The sequence below is a fragment of the Otolemur garnettii genome, unplaced genomic scaffold (genome assembly GCF_000181295.1).
Source record: "Otolemur garnettii isolate 467f Iridium unplaced genomic scaffold, OtoGar3 scaffold00010, whole genome shotgun sequence".
NCBI lineage: Eukaryota > Metazoa > Chordata > Mammalia > Primates > Galagidae > Otolemur > Otolemur garnettii.
This window is the reverse complement of record NW_003852405.1, coordinates 2,230,368-2,253,039: the sequence shown is the minus strand read 5'-3', so window position 1 is coordinate 2,253,039 and position 22,672 is coordinate 2,230,368. Positions and strand designations below refer to the sequence as shown.

The window sequence follows — 22,672 nt, the reverse complement described above, 5'->3', positions numbered from 1 at the left end:
GGGTCCGGGCTGGGGATTCGAACCCGCCACCTTAGGTGTACGTGGCTGGCGCCTTAGCCGGTTGAGCTATAGGCGCCGAGCCGCCACCAGAATATTTCATTGTAAAATCCTGACAATTATAACATTAAAGTACAATAAAATCATTTGTCAAGGAGCTTTCAAACAGACCCAAGACCTCAATACTGTGTACTGTCTTCAAATCTGCTAAATATCCTCCTGAAAGTCTTCTCTTACCTCTCTCTAGATGATTTCAAATGCACTTTCCCAACCCTATGATCATGTATGGGCTGGTAAAAGGATAACTTGGTTTACCCAATAAGCAGATTAAGGAAGATATCCCAGCTGTAAGGCAGAAAACTAGGAGTCTTGCGTCGTCGAGGGAACTCCGGGACTAAATATGCAGCCAGGGTGGAGAGCAGAGGTTAAAGGTAAAGGGTCCAGTCGAAGAACTCAACCTTGTGAGAAGAACACTGGCATCTGCTGGAGGCGCCAGCTTCTAAGCCAGGGACGGGGAGGCGGGCCTCTGACTAGCCCGAATTATGAGGAGGAAACTGAGGGACTCACACTTTTACAGGGCGATCGTAACCCCTACAAAGGGGCACCAAGCCCGAGATAAGGCACGCGAGGCACAGGCCCAAGACCACCCGCTCTGCTCCCCACTGCCTCCCTCCCTCCCTCCGCCGTCCCGCCTCCTACCGGGCCGCTTCCGGTCAAGAAGGGGCGCCTGCGCAGGGAGGGCCAGTCAGCGCGCCTGCGCAGTGCGTCAGTGACAGGCTGGAAGCTGCTGTGCTGTCCTGGGTTGCCTGAGATTTGGCCCAGCAGAAAAGAAGATGGTGCTGGATCTGGATTTGTTTAGGGTGGATAAAGGGGGCAACCCAGCCCTCATCCGAGAGACGCAAGAGAAGCGTTTCAAGGACCCGGGACTGGTGGACCAGCTCGTAAAGGCAGACAGCGAGTGGCGACGATGTAAGTACCGGGACGCACGGGTGCTCCCCCCGATCCTAAACCAACTTCATCTCCGAATCTGGTCACTGCTTCTGAGGCCATAGTTTCCACCCTTCGTCACACACCCCCGCCCAGGCTGCGGTGGCTCTAAGGCTTTGCCTATCCCCCAAAACATAGCCTAGGTACTGGGATCTCCCGGCTTTTACCCTCCAGCCCGGCTGCGCGAGATCCTTTCTACGCATGCTCAGTGAAGAGCGCAGCTTATATGCGCGTGCGCATCGAGAGCTGTCAAGTCTTGCGGCTACTTGGATAGCTTGGAGAAAGCCCTGACCCCTGAATACTTAGTTACCTTTGGTCGCCTCCAGTCTTTCTCATCTTGAGCAAAGTGAGAGTTGTTTGCCTCTATTTTTATAGGATTAAAGCCTCCTGCCTGCAGTTGAGTCACAATAGGTTCACTCCATCCATGTGGGAAGCATTTGGGGACGTTGGAGGCCGCTCTTGGCTAAAAGCAATGATCCCAGAGCTTTTAGGAAGGCCCACCCCCTGACCTGGGAGCATACCTTTAAGAATAAAAAAGTCCTTTCCGGGGCGGCACCTGTGGTTCAAAGGAGTAGGGCGCCGGCTCCATATGCCGGACGTGGCGGGTTCAAACCCAACCCCAGCCAAAAACTGCAAAAATATATATATATATATTTTCCATGGTTGATCAGACATGGCTTAGGTGGGGGACTGCGGTGAGGCAAGAAGCAGCTTGTAATTACTGAGGCTGTTTAATTGTAATTTGTGGAAGTTTTCCTTAAGAGACATTGGCAGAGTTGGGCTAGCGCCTGGAACTGATCCGAGCATCTTTCATGAAGTTAAATAAAAGCATAAAACCGTCTGCATCTCAGTCTCTGCCTAGATTAACCGGAATGTCACTGGTTGCGACTGCTACCAAGCACATGTGATTCATTTTGTCTGATGCAATAGGTCTGCAACCAGCTGAGAGCCAGGTTGATGACAGCACACTGCAAAGACGACCGCTATTTCAGGGTGTGATGGATTTCTATTAAGGAAAATTGATTTTATAAGTGCATAAGGGCCTTGGGTGCCAAAAGAATATTTAGCTTGATTTGTCTGCTGATTCTGTTTGTCTGAGGCACTCTAATGCGGTAGTTTGATTGTGAGATTCCACATTTGAATCTGAAGATTTGAGTTACAATGGAAATTTAATTTTGCCACTGTTTTTGTTTAGGATAAAACTAAATTGAGTATTGTTATACCAAACCTGAAGTCAGGAGTACTATGTCAGAATTTTGTATTAGTACAGCCATTAGCCAGCAGCTAAAAGCTTTGAATGTGTTAGTCTCTGGTGTGTGATGTACTTACCTGTGAAAAACTTTGTTCCTTATCTGACTGTGGTGAGTTCTCAGTGACAAGGATTGAATTTTATTCATCTGTATATCCCAGTACCCAGGATATACATACATGTATGTATGATACATGTATATATATACACAGGTGTACATAGAATCTCAATGCCTAGCACAGTGCACCTGGTCTTTAGTAAGAGCTTGATAAATGTTTGTTAGATGAAGGAATATCTTCTGTGTTTGGGCGCTTTACTTTTTTTTTTTTTTTTAAACTGAAAGAGGTCTCTTTCTGTAAGCAGAAGTAGTGCCACACCCCACCTTCAGAGACTTTATAATCTGTGTGAAAGCCAGTTTATGTAGTTTATTTTCAGTGTATGTCTTAATTTGATTTTTTTCACTTAACAACCCTTTACAGTATTCTCTTTGCATCCAAAGGGTGTTCATGATTTTCCCTAAGTACCTGACTGCCCAGTTTGGACATTGACAGATCTTGCCAAGATATAAAAGATCTGGGTTCTTTTATATCTTGAACTTCAGATCAGAGAATGGGGTCTTCTATCACTGGCTGAAACAGGAACTTGTAACCAGAGCCTCAAATCATGCTCCCTGACTGAGCTTCACTATGCCTGTTTGTCTTCTGGAGACTTCCAAGATGTCACTTTTTTGAGGAAAAAAGCAGGAGTCTAATGTAATTTGGAATCATAATGCCACATTGGAGTTAACTATAGCTCTTCTCACTCCAGGGATTTGAACTGTGATTTCTTTCTTTTTTTTTTTTTTTCTTAAGACAGAGTCTCACTGTGTCGCCCTAGGTAGAGTCCTGTCATGTCACAGCTCACAGCAACCTCAGACTCTTGGGGTGGCACCTGTGGCTCAAGGAGTAGGGTGCCGGCCCTATATACCAGAGGTGGTGGGTTCAAACCCAGCCCTGGCCAAAAACTGCAAAAAAAAAGTTTAGCCAGATGTTGTGGTGGACGCCTGTAGTCCCAGCTACTCGGGAGGCTGAGGCAGGAGAATCGCTAAGCCTAGGATTTGGAGGTTGCTGTGAGCTGTGACTCTACAGCACTCTACCTACCAAGGGCAATAAAGTGAGACTCTGTCTCAAAAAAAAAAACAAAAACAAAAACAAAAAAACTCAAACTCTTGGGCTTAAATAATTCTCTTGCTTCAGCCTCCCAAGTAGCTGGGACTACAGGCACCTGCTATAATGCAAGGCTATTTTTACTGTTGTACTTGTCATTGTTGTTTAGCTGGCCTGGGCTGGGTTCGAACCTGACAGCCTCTGTGCATGTGTGGCTGGTTCTTTTTTTTTTTGTCTTTTTGCAGATTTTGGCCAGGGCTGGGTTTGAACCTGCCACCTCCAGCATATGGGGCTGACGCCCTACTCCTTTGAGCCACAGGCGCTGCCCCAGTGTGGCTGGTTCTGTACCACTGTGCCATGGTTACTAAGCCTGAACTGTGATTTCTTCTTTTTTATTCAAAGTAGTATAAGGAGGCCACACGACAGGTATTTGTCTTGGCTCTATTCCCAAAGCAACTCTGTATCTCGAAATCTGCTGCCAACTATAGGAATTCTATCCTCCCTAAAAAGTGCTATCCTAAGTGAAATTTCTTTTTACTGTCAATTGAAGTTGTTATTTTCTCTTAACACTTACTGTACATGCCTTAAGCCAGGCCCTTAATCATTGTTTGCCCCAGCAATTGGATAGCTTTCTAACTGCTTTCATTTTCATCCCAGTCTTACTCAGGGGGAGGCCATGCTCAGGGCATGTGATTATTCTAAAATGCAAATCTAGGCCAGGCAACAGCTTGAGGCTCTGTCTCAAAAAATAAATAAGTAAATAAAAATAAAATGCAAATCTAATCATTTTTTACAGGTTTAAGTTTTAGGGTGGCACTCATACCTTAGAGTATCACTGTCTGATAGGAATAGAATGAGAACCACATGTGTACAGATGCTTCTTAACTTATGATGGGGTTACATCCTGATAAACTCATACATTTAAAATATATGAGTTAAAAATACCTTTACAGCTAGGCAAGGTAGTGCATACCTGTAATCCCAGCAATTTGGGAGACTGAGCCACAAGGATCGCTTGAGCTCAGGAGTTTGAGACCAGCCTGGGCAAGATAGTAAGACCCTGTCTCTTAAATAAATTAGCCAATGTGTTGTATGGTGGTAGTCCCAGCTACTCAGAAGGCTGAGGCAGGAGGATTATTTGGGCCCAGGAGTTCAAGGTTACAGCAGGCTGTGAAGTCCAAATTCCTTACCACAATTTATAGAGTCCCTCATGCCTTCCTAGCCTCATCATCTGCCACATCTGGCCTTCTGCTGTTTGTTCTAACCCTGTCATACTACTCTTTCATGGTTCCATGACTGTTGCCTCTTCAGGGCATATTCCTTACATGAGCATCCTTTTTTTCTTTAGTTGTTCCCAAAGTCATCAGAAGGCATATATACATTCTTATATGTATCTTTTGGTAGACATAAAAACTAGTTTCTGTTGGCATGTACCCAGGACTGGAATTGCTGGACCACAGGGTAGGCACATGGTTAGATTTAGTAGATAATGCTGAATAGTTTTTCAAAGTGATTATAGTGGTTGATAATTCCCACCAGCAATATCTCAGAGTTCCAGTTGCTTGAGACTCTTTCTAGTACCTGGCACTGACAGTTCTTTTAATTTTAGCCATTCTGGTGAATATATAGTGGTGTCTCATAGTGATTTTAGTTTGTATTTTCCTGGTAACTAAATATATTGAGCACCTTTTCATAAGTTTGATGGCATTTGGATAGCTGATTCTGAGAAGTACCTGTTCAAGCCTTTTGACCAAACTTATTTGATTGTCTTTTTCTTTTTTTTGAGACAGAGTCTCAAGCTATCACCCTGGGTAGAATGCTGTGGCATTATAGCTCACAGCAATCTCCAACTCAGGCTCAAGCGATCCTCTTGCCTGAGTTTTTCTTTTTTTTTGAGACAGAGTCTCACTATGTTGCCCTTGGCAGAATGCTGTGGCATCACAGGTCACAGCAACCTCTAACTCTTGGGCTTAAGCGATTCTCTTGCCTTAGCCTCCTAAGTAGCTGGGACTATAGGTGCTCGCCACAACGCTGGGCTATTGTTTTTTTTGTTTGTTTGTTTTTAGTAGAGAGGGTTTTGTTTGGTTATTTGTTTTTAGTAGAGATAGGGTCTCACTTTTTGCTTAGGCTGGTCTCCAACTCAGGAGCTCAAGCTACCCACCCGCCTTGGCCTCCCAGAATGCTAGGATTACAGTTGTGAGCCACCGCACCCAGCCTGATTGTCTTTTTCTTAGAGATGTGTAGGAATTCTTTATATTCTAGATATGAGAATACTTATTAATACAGATCACTGCAGATCTCTGTTCCCTGTCTATGACTTGCCTTTTCACTCTTTTGATAAGTAGAATTTCTTAATTTTAATGAAGTCTAATTTATTTACTTTTGTGCTGCTTGTGTTCTATTTAGGAAATCTTTTTATATCATGAGCTTCAGAAGTTGTTCTCCAGTTTTTTTCTAGTTTCATTTTAAGTTTACAATTCATCTCACATTAATTTTGGTATATTGTATGAGTTAGGGATCAAAGTTTGTATTTTCATGTGGAGAGCCAATTGCTCATGATAAGAACGCAAACTAAGAGTGGAAGGGAACTTCTTAATCTGATAATCAGTATTTCAAAAAAAATCCGTAGTTAACATTCTACAAAATATTGGAATACTTTTCCCCTGAGGTTATCAGTGAGACAAGAATGTCCATTATTACCACTTCTTCTTTTTTTTTTGAGACAGAGTCTCTGTTTGTTGCCCTTGGTAGAGTGCTATGGTGTCATAGCTCACAGCAACCTCAAACTCTTGGGCTCAAGCAGTTCTCTTGTCTCAGCCACCTGAGTAGCTGGAACTACAGGTGCCCCGCTATTTTTAGAGATGGGGGGCTAGCTCTTGTGCAGGGTGGTCTCAAACCTGTGAGAGGCAATCCACCTGTCTCAGCCTCCCAGAGTGCTAGTATTACAAGCATGAGCCACCACGCCCAGCCTCCATTATTACCACTTCTAATCAACATCATACTGGAGATTGCAAACAGTATAATACAAGGCAAGAAACGGAAATAAAAGATTGGAATGGAAGAAGCAAAACTGTCCTTGCTTGCAGATCACTTCATTGTTTATGCAGTATCTGAACTATTAAAATTAAGTAACTTTAGTAAGATCACTTGATACAATATACAGAATCTAAGGTACTTCTATGTACAAATAATAATTAAAAAGCATCTGATACCTAGAAGTCTATCTAGTATATCTAACAAATAATATTCAAGACTCCTCCAGTACTAAGCATAGTGGGATAGCACCTATAATCCCAGCCACTCAGGAGGCTGAGATGGGAGGACTGCTAGAGCCTAGGAAGTTTGAGGCCACCCTGGGCAACATAGTGAGACCTCATTCCTTAAAAAGAAAAAGTAAAAAGTGATGAGGACGCTAAAGAGATTTTTTTTTTTTAAAACAAGAGCCTCAAATTGTCGCCTGGGTAGTAGAGTCCTCTGGCATCACAGCTCATAGCAACCTCAAACTCTTGGGCTTAAGCAGTTCTCTTGCCTCAGCCTCCCAAGTAGCTGGGACTGTAGGCGCCAGCCACAATGCCCAGCTATTTTTATGTTGCAGTTGTCATTGTTTGGCAAGCCCCAGCTGGGTTTGAACCCACCAGCCTTGGTGTATGTGGCCGGCACCCTACCCACTGAGCTACAGGCGCCGCCCAATATATATATATATATATTTTTTTTTTGGTGATACTATTTTGAAGACAGCAAAGAGATTATTATTATTTATTTTTTTGAGGCAGAGTCTCACTTTGTGGCCCTGGGTAGAGTGCCATCATGTCATAGTTCATAGCAACCTCAAACTCCTGGGCTTAAGCGATTCTCTTGCCTCAGCCTCCCAAGTGGCTGGGTCTATAGGCACCTGCCACAACACCTGGCTACTTTTAGAGAAGAGGTCTCGCTCTAGCTCAGGCTGGGATTACACGTATGAGCAGCCACCTCGCCTGGCAGATTATTTTTTTTAACAAGGATTTATAAACTGAAAACTATTAAACATGAGAGAAATTAAAGATAATGAAGAGATACACTCTATTCATTGATTAAAATTTTAAGCATTGGTATGATGTTAGTTTCTGACTTAGTTTCTTTTATATCCCCAACACCTAGCATGGTGCCTTGCAAATAGGAAGGTTTAAATAAAATACAATTTTAAAAAACGATTTCAAAATAATTATAGATTTATAGGAAGTTGCAAAAATAGAGAGGTCCTGTGTATACTTCACTCAGTTTACCCCAATGATAACCGCTTACATATGTGTAGTACAATATCAAAACCAAGAAGTTAGCTGGGTGCCTGTAGTACAGCCACATAATTGGAGGCTGGTGGGTTCGAACCCGGCCTGGGCCAGCTAAACAGCAATGACAACTGCAACATAAAAATAGCCAGGCATTGTGGCAGGTGCCTGTAGTCCTAGCTCTTCTTGGGAGGCTGAGGCAAGAGAATCACTTAAGCCCAAGAGTTTGAGGTTGCTGTGAGCTGTGACACTAGAGACTCTACACACTACAACAGCTTCCGACTTTGTCTGAAAAAAAAAAAAAAATCCAGGAGGTTGACATTGCTGCAGTCAACAAACCTTATTCAGATTTCACCAGCTTTGCATGCACTCATGTGTGTGATCTGATCACATGTTTAGATTTTTGTGACCACCATACTCAAGATGCAGAAAGGTTCTGTCACCGCAAAGATGCTTCTTGCTATCTGTCCCTTTTTAATCCCCTCCCTGTGCCTTCCGGCTCACTCCTGGCAATCACTAATCTATTCTCCATCTCTTCGTTGTTTTGTCAATGTGAATAAGTGAATGAGAAGATAGTTATTCTGTACTGAAGTTTAAAGAGGGAAGCCTAGTGGCAAAGTCTTAGAGTAATTATGTCTAGGTGCAATCTCATTTTGAGTCATCAGTTTTACCTCTCAAAAGCTTGATTTTTATGAAAGTCCCCCTAATGCTTAGTTAGATTCAAGAGGTGCAACTTTTGCTAACCAGAGTTGAACCAGAGATGAACCATAATAACAAAATGTTAATTTGGGCCAATATGTTTGGTGATGAGTGCAGAGTCCTTCCCAAAGGAAACCAACTTATAATGAATTATTATTCTCAAGGCTGCCAAGTGAGCATTCTATCAGGGCAAAGGGATAATGTTACCCATTTCTGACAGAGATGTAGCTACCAAGTTCATGAGAATAGAAACACGATTGCCTCTTTCTGGATTCTCTTGCACAACATGTGGAGTTTTAAGAAAATTAGGCAGGTTACAGTTATTTGAGTGTCTTCCAATTTCTCAGATGTGTTACTTTACAGTGGTGTCACTCAGGCTGTGATACTTTTAAATTTCAATCTCAGAATGGCCTTTTCCTTGTCACTGAATGCTGGGGATACTCTACTATAGTCACCAATATATGCCAACTAAAGTTGGGGGTCCAAAGCTCAAAGACTTCATAATTTTATGAGACAGATCCTTCAGTGCTGCCTGCATTTTGGCCTTCAGCTGAGATCTAAGGAACCATAATCAGGAAGAGGTAGTCCCTTTTATGTACATTTCTTTGGTATATTTTTGGGTTCTTTTTTCTTAGGCAGATTTCAAGCAGACAACTTAAACAAGCTGAAGAACCTATGCAGTAAGACAATTGGAGAGAAAATGAAGGTAAGAGAACTCAGTAATAAACAGCCTTAAGAGCTGAGCCTTGAGTCAGTATTCAAATTCTATGACATGCTGAATTTTTTACCAAAGGGGGAAATACTATTTAAAAGAAAAGGACGGAGAGAACTAAGAGACACTTTCATTGACCTGATATTAAGCCTACCTTCTGTGTTCAGATGAGATTCTTGCGACTAGCCATTTGTCTGTTCTTTTCTTATAATAGGAATATAAATTCCAACAGTCAATGTTTCCAGGCTTAACCCATGGTACCAGAAAGATTTTCTTATGGTAGACTTCAGATTTTTCTGCCCAGTGTAGTCATGCTTTATAATGAAAAAAGCATAGGTGTGGAGTTCAAATCTTGCCTTGGCCTCTTGTTAGGTTATGCGACTTCTAGGCAAAATAACTTCTGAGTTTCAGTTTTCTCATCTGTAAAATGATAATACTGATGATCACTTCTAGAATGAAATTGTTAGAACACAGTTTTGTTTTCTTTTTTGTTTTTTTAGTGTAGAAAACTTGGCACAGTGTCCAGAACATGTAGCTGTTCAGCAATTGTGAGTTAGAGGCCTACATAGAAAAAAATTCTTCCTGGACAGGCGCAGTGGCTTACACCTGTAATCCTAGCACTCTGGGAGGCTGAGGTGGGTGGATCGCCTGAGTTCAGGAATTCAAGACCAGCCTGAGATAGAGCAAGACCCCATCTCTACTAAAAATAGAAAAACTGAGCAGGCATTGCAGCACATGCCTATAGTCCCAGATGTTCAGGAGGCTGAGGCAAGAGGATTGGTCAAGCCCAGGAGTTGGAGGTTGCTGTGAGCTGTGTGACACCATAGCACTTTACCAAGGGTGATATGGTGAGACTCTGTCTCTGAAAAAAAAAATTTTTTTTTAAAAATCATACTTTAAGTTAGTTGCAGAGTCCGACTTTGAACTCAGAACTTGAATTTGCTGCCTTAGGGGACTGAAATAACAAGGGAGTCCCATAACTATCTTGCTACTGTATGTTTACCCTGCTAATATTGCCATTGCAAAAATCTTGAGATTTAGCCATTTTTTTCCTACCTCAGTAGTCTCTGCTGCTTCTTACCAAGATTCATTCTGATAGTTTCAAGGTGATTTCACTCTTGAGTCACTGAAGCGTGTGAGTGGGGTTATGGGTTAGAGTCCTGACTTTCAATTTGGTGTATTAGAAAGTGTAATGAAACTAAAGGATTCCCATGCTTTACCTGTAGACAGTTTAGTTCTTTCTCACACCTCCATTTTGTGCAGTGGAATATGAAGTGGTTTAAACATCATTGCCTATTGTTGTATGTATAGAATAAAAAAATCTTTAGGGCATCAGACATGATTTCTACACTTTGTTATACTTGCAAAGCAGGTGCTCAACTTTCTCAAATTATTTCTATACAAGTTGTGCTGAAGTCTTAGGTATCTTGTTATAATAGCCTTTAACTAATTTTCTTTTAGCTCTTTTTCATTTACGAAGAATTTGACTTTTTGGTTTTGGAAGTACTCTTTGAGAGAATTTGACCTTTAACATTGGTCTTAAAATTGTTCTGTGCAAGGACTAGAAATGATAATTTGGCATAATATCATAAAGAAAGGTGAGACGAGAACCCGGGGAGAAGGAAATCTAGCCCTGCCTACACCCCTGCCATTTTGCCTAATTGCATTAATAGTTCTAAACTTAGTTGCAGATTCTGTGACTTTTCATTTTATTTTCCTTGATTGTCTGATATTCTATCATTCCATCCATCTGTCTCCCTACTTAGCCTCAATGTTGGGGTTGTTAGCAGGCAGACAAGGATTCACACCCAGGCGTCTGCCCCAAGGCCTGCTCCTGAGCACCACACTGCACTTCTCACAGTTTATGGTTCATGAACGTTGTAAATACATTCTCTTTTGATTCTTATGATGTTGTATGTTCAGGGAAATTCATTCTTCTGATGTTCTTGATGAGGTTAACTCTAACCCCAGTAGGTTAATTGATTTGACTAGGATCACAAAGCTAGGAAATGGGCTCAGCACCCATAGCTCAGTAGTCACGGTGCCAGTGACATACACTGAGGCTGGCGGGTTCGAACCTGCCCGGGGGTCCTGGAGAAGTAGGAAGAGCAAAAACCTGAGCTGAGGGGTGTGGTCTATACATTGGTGTGAGCACCTGCCCATCACCTGCACTCTGTAAACCAATTGGAGATTCTAAAACAGGAAGTAGGAACCCAGTGGGCAGGCTCCAAAGGGGTGTGGAGTTTGAAACAGGAAAAGGAGTTATCTGGGCCTCTTTCAGGGAGTACAGTGACAACCTCAACAAAAATATAGCCAGGCATTGTAGTGGGCGCCTGCAGTCCCAGGTACTTGGGAGACTTGAGGCAAGAGAATCGCTTAAGCTCAGGAGTTGGAGGTTGCTATGAGCTGTGACACCATGGCACTCTACCCAGGGTGACATAGTGAGATTCTGTCTAAAAAAAAATAAAAGCTAGGAAATGGCAGAGTAGGGACTTGAAACTTCGACCTCTGGCTTCTAGTTTAATTTTTCTCTTCTCTGTTGGATCTGTTAGAGAAAGTTATGAAGTAGGTGCTGTGATTAATTTATACAATATATTAATTTGGCGCTTCCTAAAACAGTGCAGAGATTTTCTTTTATTTAATCGTGTTGGGTTTTTTTCTTCCTGCAGAAAAAAGAGCCAGTGGGAGATGACGAATCCATTCCAGATAATGTATTAAATTTTGATGACCTCACTGCAGACACGTTAGCTGTAAGTGATTGTCCTTTTCTAAATTGGCGTCTCTGTTCTTTTGTCTTGGCTTTGTTCCTAGACAGAGAGTGCCAGCACTCAGCTCCAGACAGCATTGTGGCATCCATGAATTTCAGCTGCTGGGAAGGAAATGTCCCCACCTAACTCTTGTGATATTCTTTGCTTGAGCATGTATTAGACAACAGAGATGGAGACAGAGTAGCAAAATCAAGGGTAGGAAGAATAGAAAAAGGAATGGAACCGTATATGTTTTATGTGACTCCATTTTCTACCCCCTATTTCACAAAGTCAAGGAACTGTTCAATTTACCGTAATAGAGTTAAAATTCACCATACTGGCCTAAAGTAGTAATTTCTGAGATTTTTAGTCACTGAACCCTATCTTGACTCCCTTAACACATAGCAAGAGCATAAACCAAAGAAGCAAAGTTACTGTGTTTTCAGGGCTAGGTTGGCAGCCTATTCCACCTAACCCTACCTACCAAGGGTTCCCTGAAAGGCAGTCAGAGCGTGGTTTGAAACTTCTGCAATAAGGAATCCACAGTAAGCTTAATCCAAGGTCTCTTATACTAAATTTATAATCTTCCTAGGACAATTAAATGTAGCATAGCATATTGAAAGAGTGCAAAATTGGTTCAATCAGGAAAATCAGAAAGTGCAAGAAAGGGAAAATTCTCTTAAGAGAGCTCAGCTACAACTCCTGAGATGGCCTCGGCACCCAAGTTCAGTGGTTAGGGCGCCCGCCACATACACCGGGGGCTGCTAAACAACAATGACAACAATAAAAAAAAATAGCCGGGCATTGTGGTGGGCACCTGCAGTCTCAGCTAGGTAGGGAGGCTGAGTCAAGAAAATCACTTAAGCCCAAGAGTTTGAGGTTGCTATGAGCTGTGATGCCACAACACAGCCACAGCACTCTACCGATGGTGACATAGTGAGACTCTGTCTCACACACACAAAAAAAAAAACAACTGCTGAGATGTATTGAAGCAGTAAGAGTGGGAAAATTTATCCATCTCTGCCTTGGGGAGCCCAAAGAAAAATACCAATGGATGTGCAGAGAAAGACTCCCTGGATGAAATCAATCTCAGTTCTTCAAAAGCCTTTGTTTTCAGTTTTTATAATGCTACCACAAGGGTTGTCTTCAGAGCATGACAAGGTTATTCCTATGCTGGTCCTGCTTACCGGCTGGCTCATTTATTTGCAGAAACTGAAAGTCTCACAAATCAAAAAAGTTCGACTCCTCATCGATGAAGCCATTCTGAAGTGTGATGCTGAGCGGATAAAGCTGGAAGCAGAGCGATTTGAGAATCTCCGAGAGATTGGGAACCTTCTACACCCCTCTGTGCCCATCAGTAACGATGAGGTGGGTGGCTGTAACACGGCAGGAGGCCACCTTACCCACCTTACAGCTCTGTCTCTATGGAGGCAGGGTGGGAGGAGATCAGTGAAATACTGGTGCTCTGTGTCAGAAGCAGGCTCTTTGTATATTCCCCCTGCCCACCAATTGAGAATTGCAGGAGTCAGATCCTTGCCTGATTGGGAAATGGCAGAGACAGCAGGTAGGAGGCTCCTGGCACAGAAATCTCTTCTAAATAGAGCTGCTGTCCTCCACTGTGTGTTGCCCGTGGTAGCAGCAGTCCTGTGGGAGAGATCTGTTAAATCAACCTAACCCCCTCACCCCCACCCTGCTGAGAAGCTGCAGGTTGAAGGGAAATCTGCATGACAAAAGTTTCCTGCTGAGCTGGAGCTTCCCCGGCACAAAGCTGCTCTGAGCCCAGCCTTTGTTCCCTGACACCCCAGCCGTGGCAGGGCCCATCTGTGCCTCTTTCATTCATCCCCTGGTGAACGTTAAACTCAATGCCGGCTGGGGTATGCAGGAGGCCACAGAGCACAGATCGTGAGCAGACTTGGGAGGTCAGGGCCCCCAGCCCGCCCTCAGGTGGCCCTGGAGCCAATGAGAGCCTGGAAAAAAAAAATTTGACATTCTTCTCTGCACCCCAGGCAATGCTGGTTGTCTAAGGGGTTATCCTTGTGCTGGATTTAAGGAGGTAGTTGAAAGGGTACAAAAAAAAAAAAAGACCTCAGAGAATACTATAGATCTCTTGAAAATCTTGATTCCCAGCTTCATGGCTAGAGTTACTCTAGGACTTTGTCAATTACTGTTTCTCTGCTGAGTAGCAAATTCCCTTCTCTAGTCATTGTGCACAGTGTACCAAAACCTAGTGTATGACTCAGGGGACGGCATCACAAAGCTAGGTTGTATTGAATGGGGTTTGGAAAGACGAGATTGTAGAATTAGGAAATAATGTATCTTTTTTTTTTTCATGTTACAAAAAAAACTCACTTTAAGATTTATCTTTGTAACTTTTTTAAACAGAAGACAATACACTCCTTGGGGGAAAGGTAAGGGATTGAGAAGACAGGTCCTGGGTAAAAATTATTATGACAGCACCTGGAGTTGATAGGCCTGCCTAGGAGAGAAACACAGGTGCTGCCACACCGGGAAATAATGTATCTTTCGCTCTGGGTCTTGTGTCCTTAGGATGCTGACAACAAAGTAGAGAGGATTTGGGGCGACTGTACAGTCAGGAAGAAGTACTCTCACGTGGACCTGGTGGTGATGGTAGATGGCTTTGAAGGCGAAAAGGGAGCAGTGGTGGCTGGGAGTCGAGGGTACTTCCTGAAGGTAAGAGTGGGGAACCAGAAGGGATCGGATTATAAAAAAAGAAGTAATAAAAATTTTCTAGAAAGAAAAAGAGGCTTGTAATTCTACCATTTGTACTTGCTTTTCTGCACATGTACTGGCAATTAGATGCAATTCTTGTTCTAAAGCGAGAGAGGGCTTATCAGGATTCCATAGAACAAAAGCCACTAAATGATCCTCCATAATGGATATGTTTTGCTGACTGAATCAGAGCAGTCTCTGCCTTTAAAGAGCTCAGTATAATTGGACAGTCAGACAAATAACAAAGAATTAAACCTGCTGTGATGTGTACTAAGGCATGAGTAGGCCCGCAGTGCTTTGAGAACAGGTAGGTGGAGGCATTAAACCCAGATAAGCTGAGGCAGAGGCCAGATGAATTCAGGGAAGCCTTCCAGAAGATATGATAAAATAATTTTGGAAAAAGACTGCACACAGATACATACATGTGAGTATGTGCTACATATACAAATGAGTTTAGTGTTTTAAGAATTAGCACAAGAAGGCTGGGCATGGTGGCTTATGCCTGTAATCTCAGCACTTTGGGAAGCTGAGGTAGGAGATCACTTGAGGCCAAGAGTTAGAGATGAGCCTAGGCAACATAGCAAGACCCCATGTCTGTAAAAATTAAAATAAAAAAAGAGCCAAGAGTGGTTGAGTGTGCCTGTAGTTCTAGGAACTTAGGAGGCTGAGGCAGGAGAATTGCTTGAGCCCCAGAGTAGGACGCTGCAATGAGCTATGACCATGCCATTGCACTCCAGCATGGGTGACAAAGTAAAACCATGTCTCTTTTAAAAAATATTATATTTTGGCAGCAGTAGGTAGGGTGCCAGCCAAATACACTGAGGCAGATGGGTTCGAGCCAGCCTGGGCCTGCTAAACAACAATGACGACTGCAACCAAAAAGCAGCTGGGCATTGTGGCAGGTGCCTGTAGCCCCAGCTACGTGGGAGGCTGAGGCAAGAGAATTGCTCAAGCCCAGGAGTTTGAGGTTCCTATGAGCTATGACACTACGGCTCTCTACCAAGGGTGACAAAATGATACTCTGTCTAAAAAAAAAGAAAAGAAAAGAAAAGAAAAGAAATCGTATTTTTCAATTAGCACAGGAAAACTCCCATGTACCCTGGGGGGAATAATCCTCTTCCCTTACTTTGATATTTTAAAGAGAATTCTCTTAATGGTGTGCCTGGATGACAAGCTGGGCTTTGGCATTAAAAAGGAACCTCTTGAACCAGTTGCTGTGGTCCCTGGTTTTGTTGGCCTCCTGTTCTGTTCTCTTGCCCTGGTTGTCTTGTGTATGTCAATTCTAGCAGGTAAGCATGATGGTGACAGGACCCAATCACACAGTGCTGTGTCTCTGCTCCTATAGGGGGTCCTGGTATTCCTGGAACAGGCGCTCATCCAGTATGCCCTTCGCACTTTGGGAAGTCGGGGCTATACTCCCATTTATACCCCCTTTTTCATGAGGAAGGAGGTCATGCAGGAGGTGGCACAGCTCAGCCAGTTTGATGAAGAACTTTATAAGGTGAGTAGCCCGGACGTGTGGCAGAATGACTTCTAACTTCAGCAGCCCTATTCGATAGAACTTTTTGTGATGATGGAAGTGTTCTATAATGTGACTCTTGAGCACTTAAAATGTGGCTAGTGCAACTTAGGAAGCAAATTTTAAATTTTAATTATAAAATTAAATGTTTGGCTAGTGGCTCTCATATTAGTGCAGATACAGAGCTTCTTGTATCGTTTCATGATGTATCCAAGTTAGGCATACCTTACCATCATGAGCTTAAGAAAGATTCCCGTTTCCTCCTACTCTAGACCCCAGACGGAAGTTCCCACAGATCACAGCACACTTGCCCTGGGGTGGATGTGGCTTTCAGTCTGTGGCTTCTTCTCAACCGTGGACCATTTCAGGGAAAGCCAGAGGATTCAAATCAAGGTTCAGAATGTCATTGTGATCAACTGGCTCTAACACCAGCGGTAGCACCCCCGTTTGTGTCCAGCACTCAGAATTTCTAGTGCCCCATCCACTGCAGCAGAGTTTGCTTCTCATTGTCCCTCTCCTTCAAGACTCCTCTGTCAGAAGTGGGGGCTTTGTTCTTATTGGCCTATTTCTTCCCCAGACCCATGAGGGGAAGAGTTAGACAGCAACTACTAGGCTCATCTGATTTATTTTATACAGGGAGATGAGTTTAACAGTAGTTAGACATGTCTTCCCAGTGGTCCTTTTGATGTGGTTGAAGTTATGTTTCCACTCCAGATGCCCTGGGAAACAATGGTCTCCCTAAACCCCGAGCATCACCCTTGGCATCCCCCCTCTTCTTCTTGCCTTTCCTTCAATAAGGAGAGGAACGCGCTCATGTATCGGCTAAACTCTGTTTTACCTTGTATCTTTTTTTCTAATTTCAACTCCCAAGATTGGATAACCACCATCAGAACTTCAGAAAAATGCATTGCAGGTAACACTAGGGAGAAACCAATATGGAGTATTGCAAGAAATACTAGCAGCCAGTGTTTCTGTGCTTCCTTCATCTTCCGTCTCTTACCCAGATGCTTTTTGGGTCCACACATAGGAAGACTCCCAGGTTTCAGTAGTGAAGAATTTTGGCTGGCATTTTTTCCCTGATTTAAACTTCAATTATTCGTTCCCCATAGTACCTTCCATAGAACTTCCTGCGGTAGTGGAAATGTTCTGTACCTACATGGTCCAGCATGGCAGCCACGAGCTACATGTGACTGGCAAACACCCAAGATGTGGCTGGTGCAACTGAGGAACTATATTTTCATTTGATTTAGTAGCCTTGTGTGGCCAGTGCCTATGCCATGTAAGGTGCCCAGCTCTAGAGCTTTGCTTCCTTGTATGTGAATGGCCCCCGGGGCTAAATTCTTACTGTCAGGTAGCAAGGTAGTTTTCCAGGTCTGTAAACACTGGCCCAGAGGAAGTGTTTTCCTCTATAACTTTTGGTTTGATTTTGGTTTTATTCTGTTTTTTTTTTTTTTGTTGTTGTTGTTGTTGTTGTTAAAATAATGCCACATCACAGAAAATTTAGAAATGACAAGGGATGATATTTACTTAAATATTTAAAATATTGTCTTTGAGGCTGGGCGTGGTGGTTCACACCTATAATCCTAGCACTCTGGGAAGCCTAGGTGGGTAGATCTCCTGAGTTCGAGACCAGCCTGAGCAAGAGTGAGACTTGGGTCTGTATTAAAAATGGAAAAACTAGCCAGGCATTGTGGTGGGCACCTGTAGTTCCAGCCATTTGGGAGGCTGAGGCAAGAGGAATGCTAGAGCCTAAGAGTTTGAGGTTACTATGGGCTGTGATACCATGGCGCTTCGCCCGGGGTGATAAAATGAGACTCTAGCTCCTAAACAAACAAACAAATAAGTAAATAAAAGAGTCTCCTTGGGACTTTTTCATACCTATGTCATTTTCACAGAATTATAATCACAGTTGTTACTACCTTTTTCTGTGTTCATAGTCATTTTTAGCAGTTGCATAATATTACGTGGACTGGATATAAGATAATCAACTCTTCCCCTGTTGAATATTTATGAGGCTTCCTTTTTTGCTGTCAATAAGTAAATAACTTTGATAATAAATAGACAAAAAACCTTGCCTTTAGCTTGTTCTTCTTTTTTTTTTGCATTAGTTTCTTTGGCTCAACACCAAAGTACATTCTTTAAAGATTATAACCCACTAGACTAACTCATAAGCACCAAGAAAGCAGAGACCATGTCTCTTTTTGCCCTCTTTGATAAAAAGGGCTTGTCACTTAGTAAATACCTCACAAACAATTGTGGAATGGATTAATTTATATCGCGACCAACACAGATTTATTACACATCTGCCAGCATTGGCTATTATACAATTTTATAAGTGTTTTTTTAATTAGGCAAGTGAAAAATATTCTCATCTTAATTTGCATTCTTTCACTGCCTATCAGGGATCCCATTATGGGGCTGACCCATTACCTCCTCTATTTTTTTTAGCATACTATCCCCACTCCCAGACAGGGATTTTAAGAATATTCTTCTGGGCTCAGCACCTGTGGCTCAAGTGGCTAAGGTGCCAACCACATACACCTAAGGTGACGGGTTCGAATCCAGCCCGGGCCTGCCAAAACAACAATGACAGCTGCAACTGAAAAATAGCCAGGCGTTGTGGCGGGCGCCTATGGTCCCAGCTACTTAGGAAGCTGAGGCAGGAGACTCACATAAGCCCAGGAGTTGGAGGTTGCTGTGAGCTGTGATGCCACGGCACTCTATCCAGGGGGATAGCTTGAGGCTCTGTCTCAAAAAAAAAGAATATTCTGTTCCTTGTATCTTCCTGTGGTTTCTTGTTCTTGCCAAGGTCATCCCTCACTTTTAACTGGCAAAGATCCCTCCTTCCACAGGTAATTGGCAAAGGCAGTGAAAAGTCCGACGACAACTCCTATGATGAGAAGTACCTGATTGCCACCTCTGAGCAACCCATTGCGGCGCTACACCGGGATGAGTGGCTCCGGCCGGAGGACTTGCCCATCAAGTATGCTGGCCTGTCCACCTGTTTCCGCCAGGAAGTGGGCTCACATGGCCGTGACACCCGGGGTATTTTTCGAGTCCATCAGTTTGAGAAGGTGAGTAGCAGGTCAGAGTAAGGAGAGGAACCTTCTGTCTGTCCAGGGTGGTTAGGGGAGAGACAGGATCTGTATTGCTCAGGCCCATTCTGGCCACCACTTTTCCTCTCTGTGTCTCTAGGGTAGCGCCTGAGAAGCACAGGTGGAGTGGCTGGAGTCCGCACTGAGGAGCTAGGCAGCCTGGCTCCGAATGCCGACTCCACCCTTAGCTGCTGTGTAACATGGGACAAGCTGCGGAGCCACTCTCTGCGCAGTTTCCGCCTCTGAAATGGGGGGGTGGGGGCAGTAATAATAGCACCTACCTCACCAGGCCTGCTGTGAGGATTGTCCTAGGTAATGAGTGCAAAGCACTCAGAACAGTGGCTGGCATGTATAGCATGAGTCATTACAAAAGTTTTGAGATACACAAAAATCAAGAAATATAACATCCAAATGGACGGAAACAAATGAAGCCTTCCCAGCAACACCCATAAGCCGAGCAAGCGAAAGCTTACACAGGCGAATCAGGAAGGATGCTGTTTACTGTATTTCTTAGAAGTGAAATATGGTCCATAACACAGTCTGTCTCAAAACTTGCACCGTATCCACATACATGGTGGCTTTCTATGTAAGCATTTGTTGTTATTGCACTCCAGTCCACTTGTGACTGGTCCCTGTTGCTGGAGGGCCAGCTTTCCCTGCCTCCCTGTGGTGTGGGGATAGGTCTTCATCACAAAGATGTCTTCCACTTCAGTCCTTTATTCACCCTGTACCATTGTCACCATCTCCTTGGGTCCCTCTCTACAGATTGAACAGTTTGTGTACTCCTCACCCCATGACAACAAGTCATGGGAGATGTTTGAAGAGATGATCACCACCGCAGAGGAGTTCTACCAGTCCCTGGGGATCCCTTACCACATTGTGAATATTGTCTCAGGTACGGGACCTATCCTTTGGCTTCCCTCTTCTGCATCCCACAGGCACCACCCTCACCAGCTCAGCTGCTACACTAAAAAATAGCTCATAACCCAGCCTATTGCCCATATTAATTAAAATATCTCAGTCTTCTCACTTGGGAGTATTTGGTGATACTAATATCTGGGTACCGTTTCACTTGTGGGAATAGGATATGAATTAAAGAATTCTTCAGACCCACTAAAGGTTAGCCTTCTGTAATACTATCTCTCCTTCATGAATTCGAGGGGTTTTTTCCCTAACAGGTTCTTTGAATCATGCTGCCAGTAAGAAGCTTGACCTGGAGGCCTGGTTTCCGGGCTCGGGAGCCTTTCGTGAGTTAGTCTCCTGTTCTAATTGCACGGATTATCAGGCTCGCCGGCTTCGAATCCGATACGGGCAGACCAAGAAGATGATGGACAAGGTAGACAGTCCCCAGGGAGGTGGGAACCAGGGCCTTCCTTATAGAATGCATCCATCTTATTTCTCATCCCTTGGGTCATGGGAAAATTTGAGCTTCTCAATCTATACCAAAAAAGGGAATCTAAAAATGACCTCTACTGAGTCAGGCCTGAAATTCTTTTAAATAGAAACCTGAATCTAGCTCTATTCTGCAAGGTAATTCTAGCTTTTCTCTTTTGGCTTTGTTTTTCTTAACTCCAGAGAAAGAATAATCTCCATTTATCTACACAGAACAACTTGGAGGCAATGTCTTCCCTCTTCTCACCCAAGAAGGTCTGGGTTGTAAGCTTTTTTCTTTAAACCCAATCTTCAGGCCCTAATCTTTAACAAGTCAGGGGCTCGAAAGAAGTTGAAAGAAGAGGCCACAGTAGTAGTTTCTTCCTTCCCTCAAAGGGCCTAACTCCTCAGAATACTGGGACCTACTACTTGTCAACTCAGGGAAGCATGCGGAATCTTTCTGGAGTTGTCTGCTAAGTAATGAGTGCCAAACAGGATTCGAGTTTAGAAAAAAGTTTATGTCTGTCTCTCACCTGTACTCCTTTATGAGAGGGACCCACTTCCAACTCTCTTTGCATTCTCTAAACTTTCTCTTTGAACCTGGGTGCAGTGGCTCACACCTGCACTAGCACTCTGGGAAGCTGAGGCGGGTGGATTGCCTGAGCTGTTGGATTCAAGACCAGCCTGAGCAAGAGCAAGACCTTGTCTCTAAAAATAGTCAGGCGTGTGCCTATAGTCCCAGCTACTTGGGAGGCTGAGGCAAGAGGATCACTTGAGCCCAGGAGTTTGAGGTTGCCATGAGCTATAACGCCACGGCACTATACCAAGGACCACAAAGTGAGACTTTGTGTCAAAAAAAATAAATAAGTAAACTTTCTCTTTGAAAAGAAAAAAGTTGATAATGGGTAAAGTCCATCATTTTGATGTGTTCAGTTATAGTTAGGGAAGTTCTAGCTGGTTCCTGGTCATCAGTGAGGCCAGTTGAGAGTTGTTGAGTTTAACTTTCCCTCTGGGACACTCTCTTCCCAGGTGGAGTTTGTCCACATGCTCAATGCCACGATGTGCGCCACTACTCGTACCATCTGCGCCATCCTGGAGAACTACCAAACAGAGAAGGGCATCATTGTGCCTGAGAAACTGAAGGAGTTCATGCCGCCAGGTAAAACTTCCAGCTCAGCTCATTTCCCCCCTCTTTTCTGTGTTCATATTCTTCTGAGTAGCAGGCCCCCTTCAGGAGGTACCAAATTTTCCTGGTAAGATAGTCCCTTGAGACTCTGTCTGCCCTCTACTCCTGGGCAACACAGGAGTAGACCTCAGCGACAGGTCCTGGCTGAGAAGGTAGCCTGTGCAGGAATGTTATTTCTGTGCTGCTAACATTCAGACTGGGGAAGAAAAGAATAAATAAACCAGTGCCTGTTGAGGGGGATTCCTTTGTTCAAAGAGATCCCTTTGTGCCCAGAAGTCCTTGAGCTTAGACTCTCTGAGAAACGATAGGTCATCTAGTTGGCTCTTCCCTCTCAGGACTCCAAGAACTGATCCCTTTTGTGAAGCCTGCGCCCATTGACCAGGAGCCATCAAAGAAGCAGAAGAAGCAGCATGAGGGCAGCAAAAAGAAAATGGCAACAAAAGATGTCGCCCTGGAAAACCGGCTGCAGAATATGGAGGTCACTGATGCCTGAACAAACATTCCCGCCTCCCAGTCTGCCAGGCTTTCATTTCTGTCTGCTGGGATCTCAGAGCCTGCCCAAGAGCAGGGAAGCCAAGTACCCACTCATCGCCCTGTCCCCATCTGACTGCACAGCTGAAAGGGCAACAGTCCACCATGTACAACACACATGTTCCTGTCTCTGGGCATGGGCATGGAAGCTAATCACCGGTGACTGATGAAACCATGTAATAAAGCATCTCTGGGGAGGGCTTAGGACTCTTCCTCAGTCTTCTTCCCGGGGCTTGAGCCCTGTCTCTGACAGTTCTTCCTGATACTACTCCACACAAGGCTGCTCCCTCTCTTTAGCATATCACAAAACCTTTGGGCAAGTAGGAAGGGCTCCTGGGAAAGGAAGGGAGGCTATATTTAATTTAGAAGAGCCTTTGGGCTCGGCGCCTGTAGCTCAACCGGCTAAGGTGCCAGCCACGTACACCTAAGGTGGCGGGTT

At 43.9% G+C, this 22,672-nt stretch overlaps 1 protein-coding gene across 1 annotated transcript; it reads left to right on the top strand.

The window, feature by feature from the left end:
• The first annotated feature begins 735 nt into the window (after positions 1–735).
• On the top strand, positions 736–22,478 carry SARS (seryl-tRNA synthetase). Its single transcript, XM_003784076.3, has 11 exons — positions 736–966; positions 8,978–9,048; positions 11,724–11,804; positions 13,011–13,169; positions 14,349–14,492; positions 15,877–16,032; positions 18,903–19,124; positions 19,911–20,040; positions 20,324–20,481; positions 21,546–21,675; positions 22,038–22,478. Exons 1-11 carry the CDS (start codon positions 831–833, stop codon positions 22,193–22,195), a joined length of 1,545 nt encoding a protein of 514 aa, XP_003784124.1. The 5' UTR covers positions 736–830; the 3' UTR covers positions 22,196–22,478.
• Positions 22,479–22,672: the final 194 nt, after the last annotated feature.

Coding starts and splice junctions, on each gene's coding strand:
- SARS (XM_003784076.3), top strand. CDS start 831: ATGGTGCTGGATCTGGATTTGTTTAGGGTGGATAAAGGGGGCAACCCA. Junction 9,049..11,723: donor CAATTGGAGAGAAAATGAAG/GTAAGAGAACTC, acceptor TTCTTCCTGCAG/AAAAAAGAGCCAGTGGGAGA. Junction 20,482..21,545: donor CCAAGAAGATGATGGACAAG/GTAGACAGTCCC, acceptor CTCTCTTCCCAG/GTGGAGTTTGTCCACATGCT.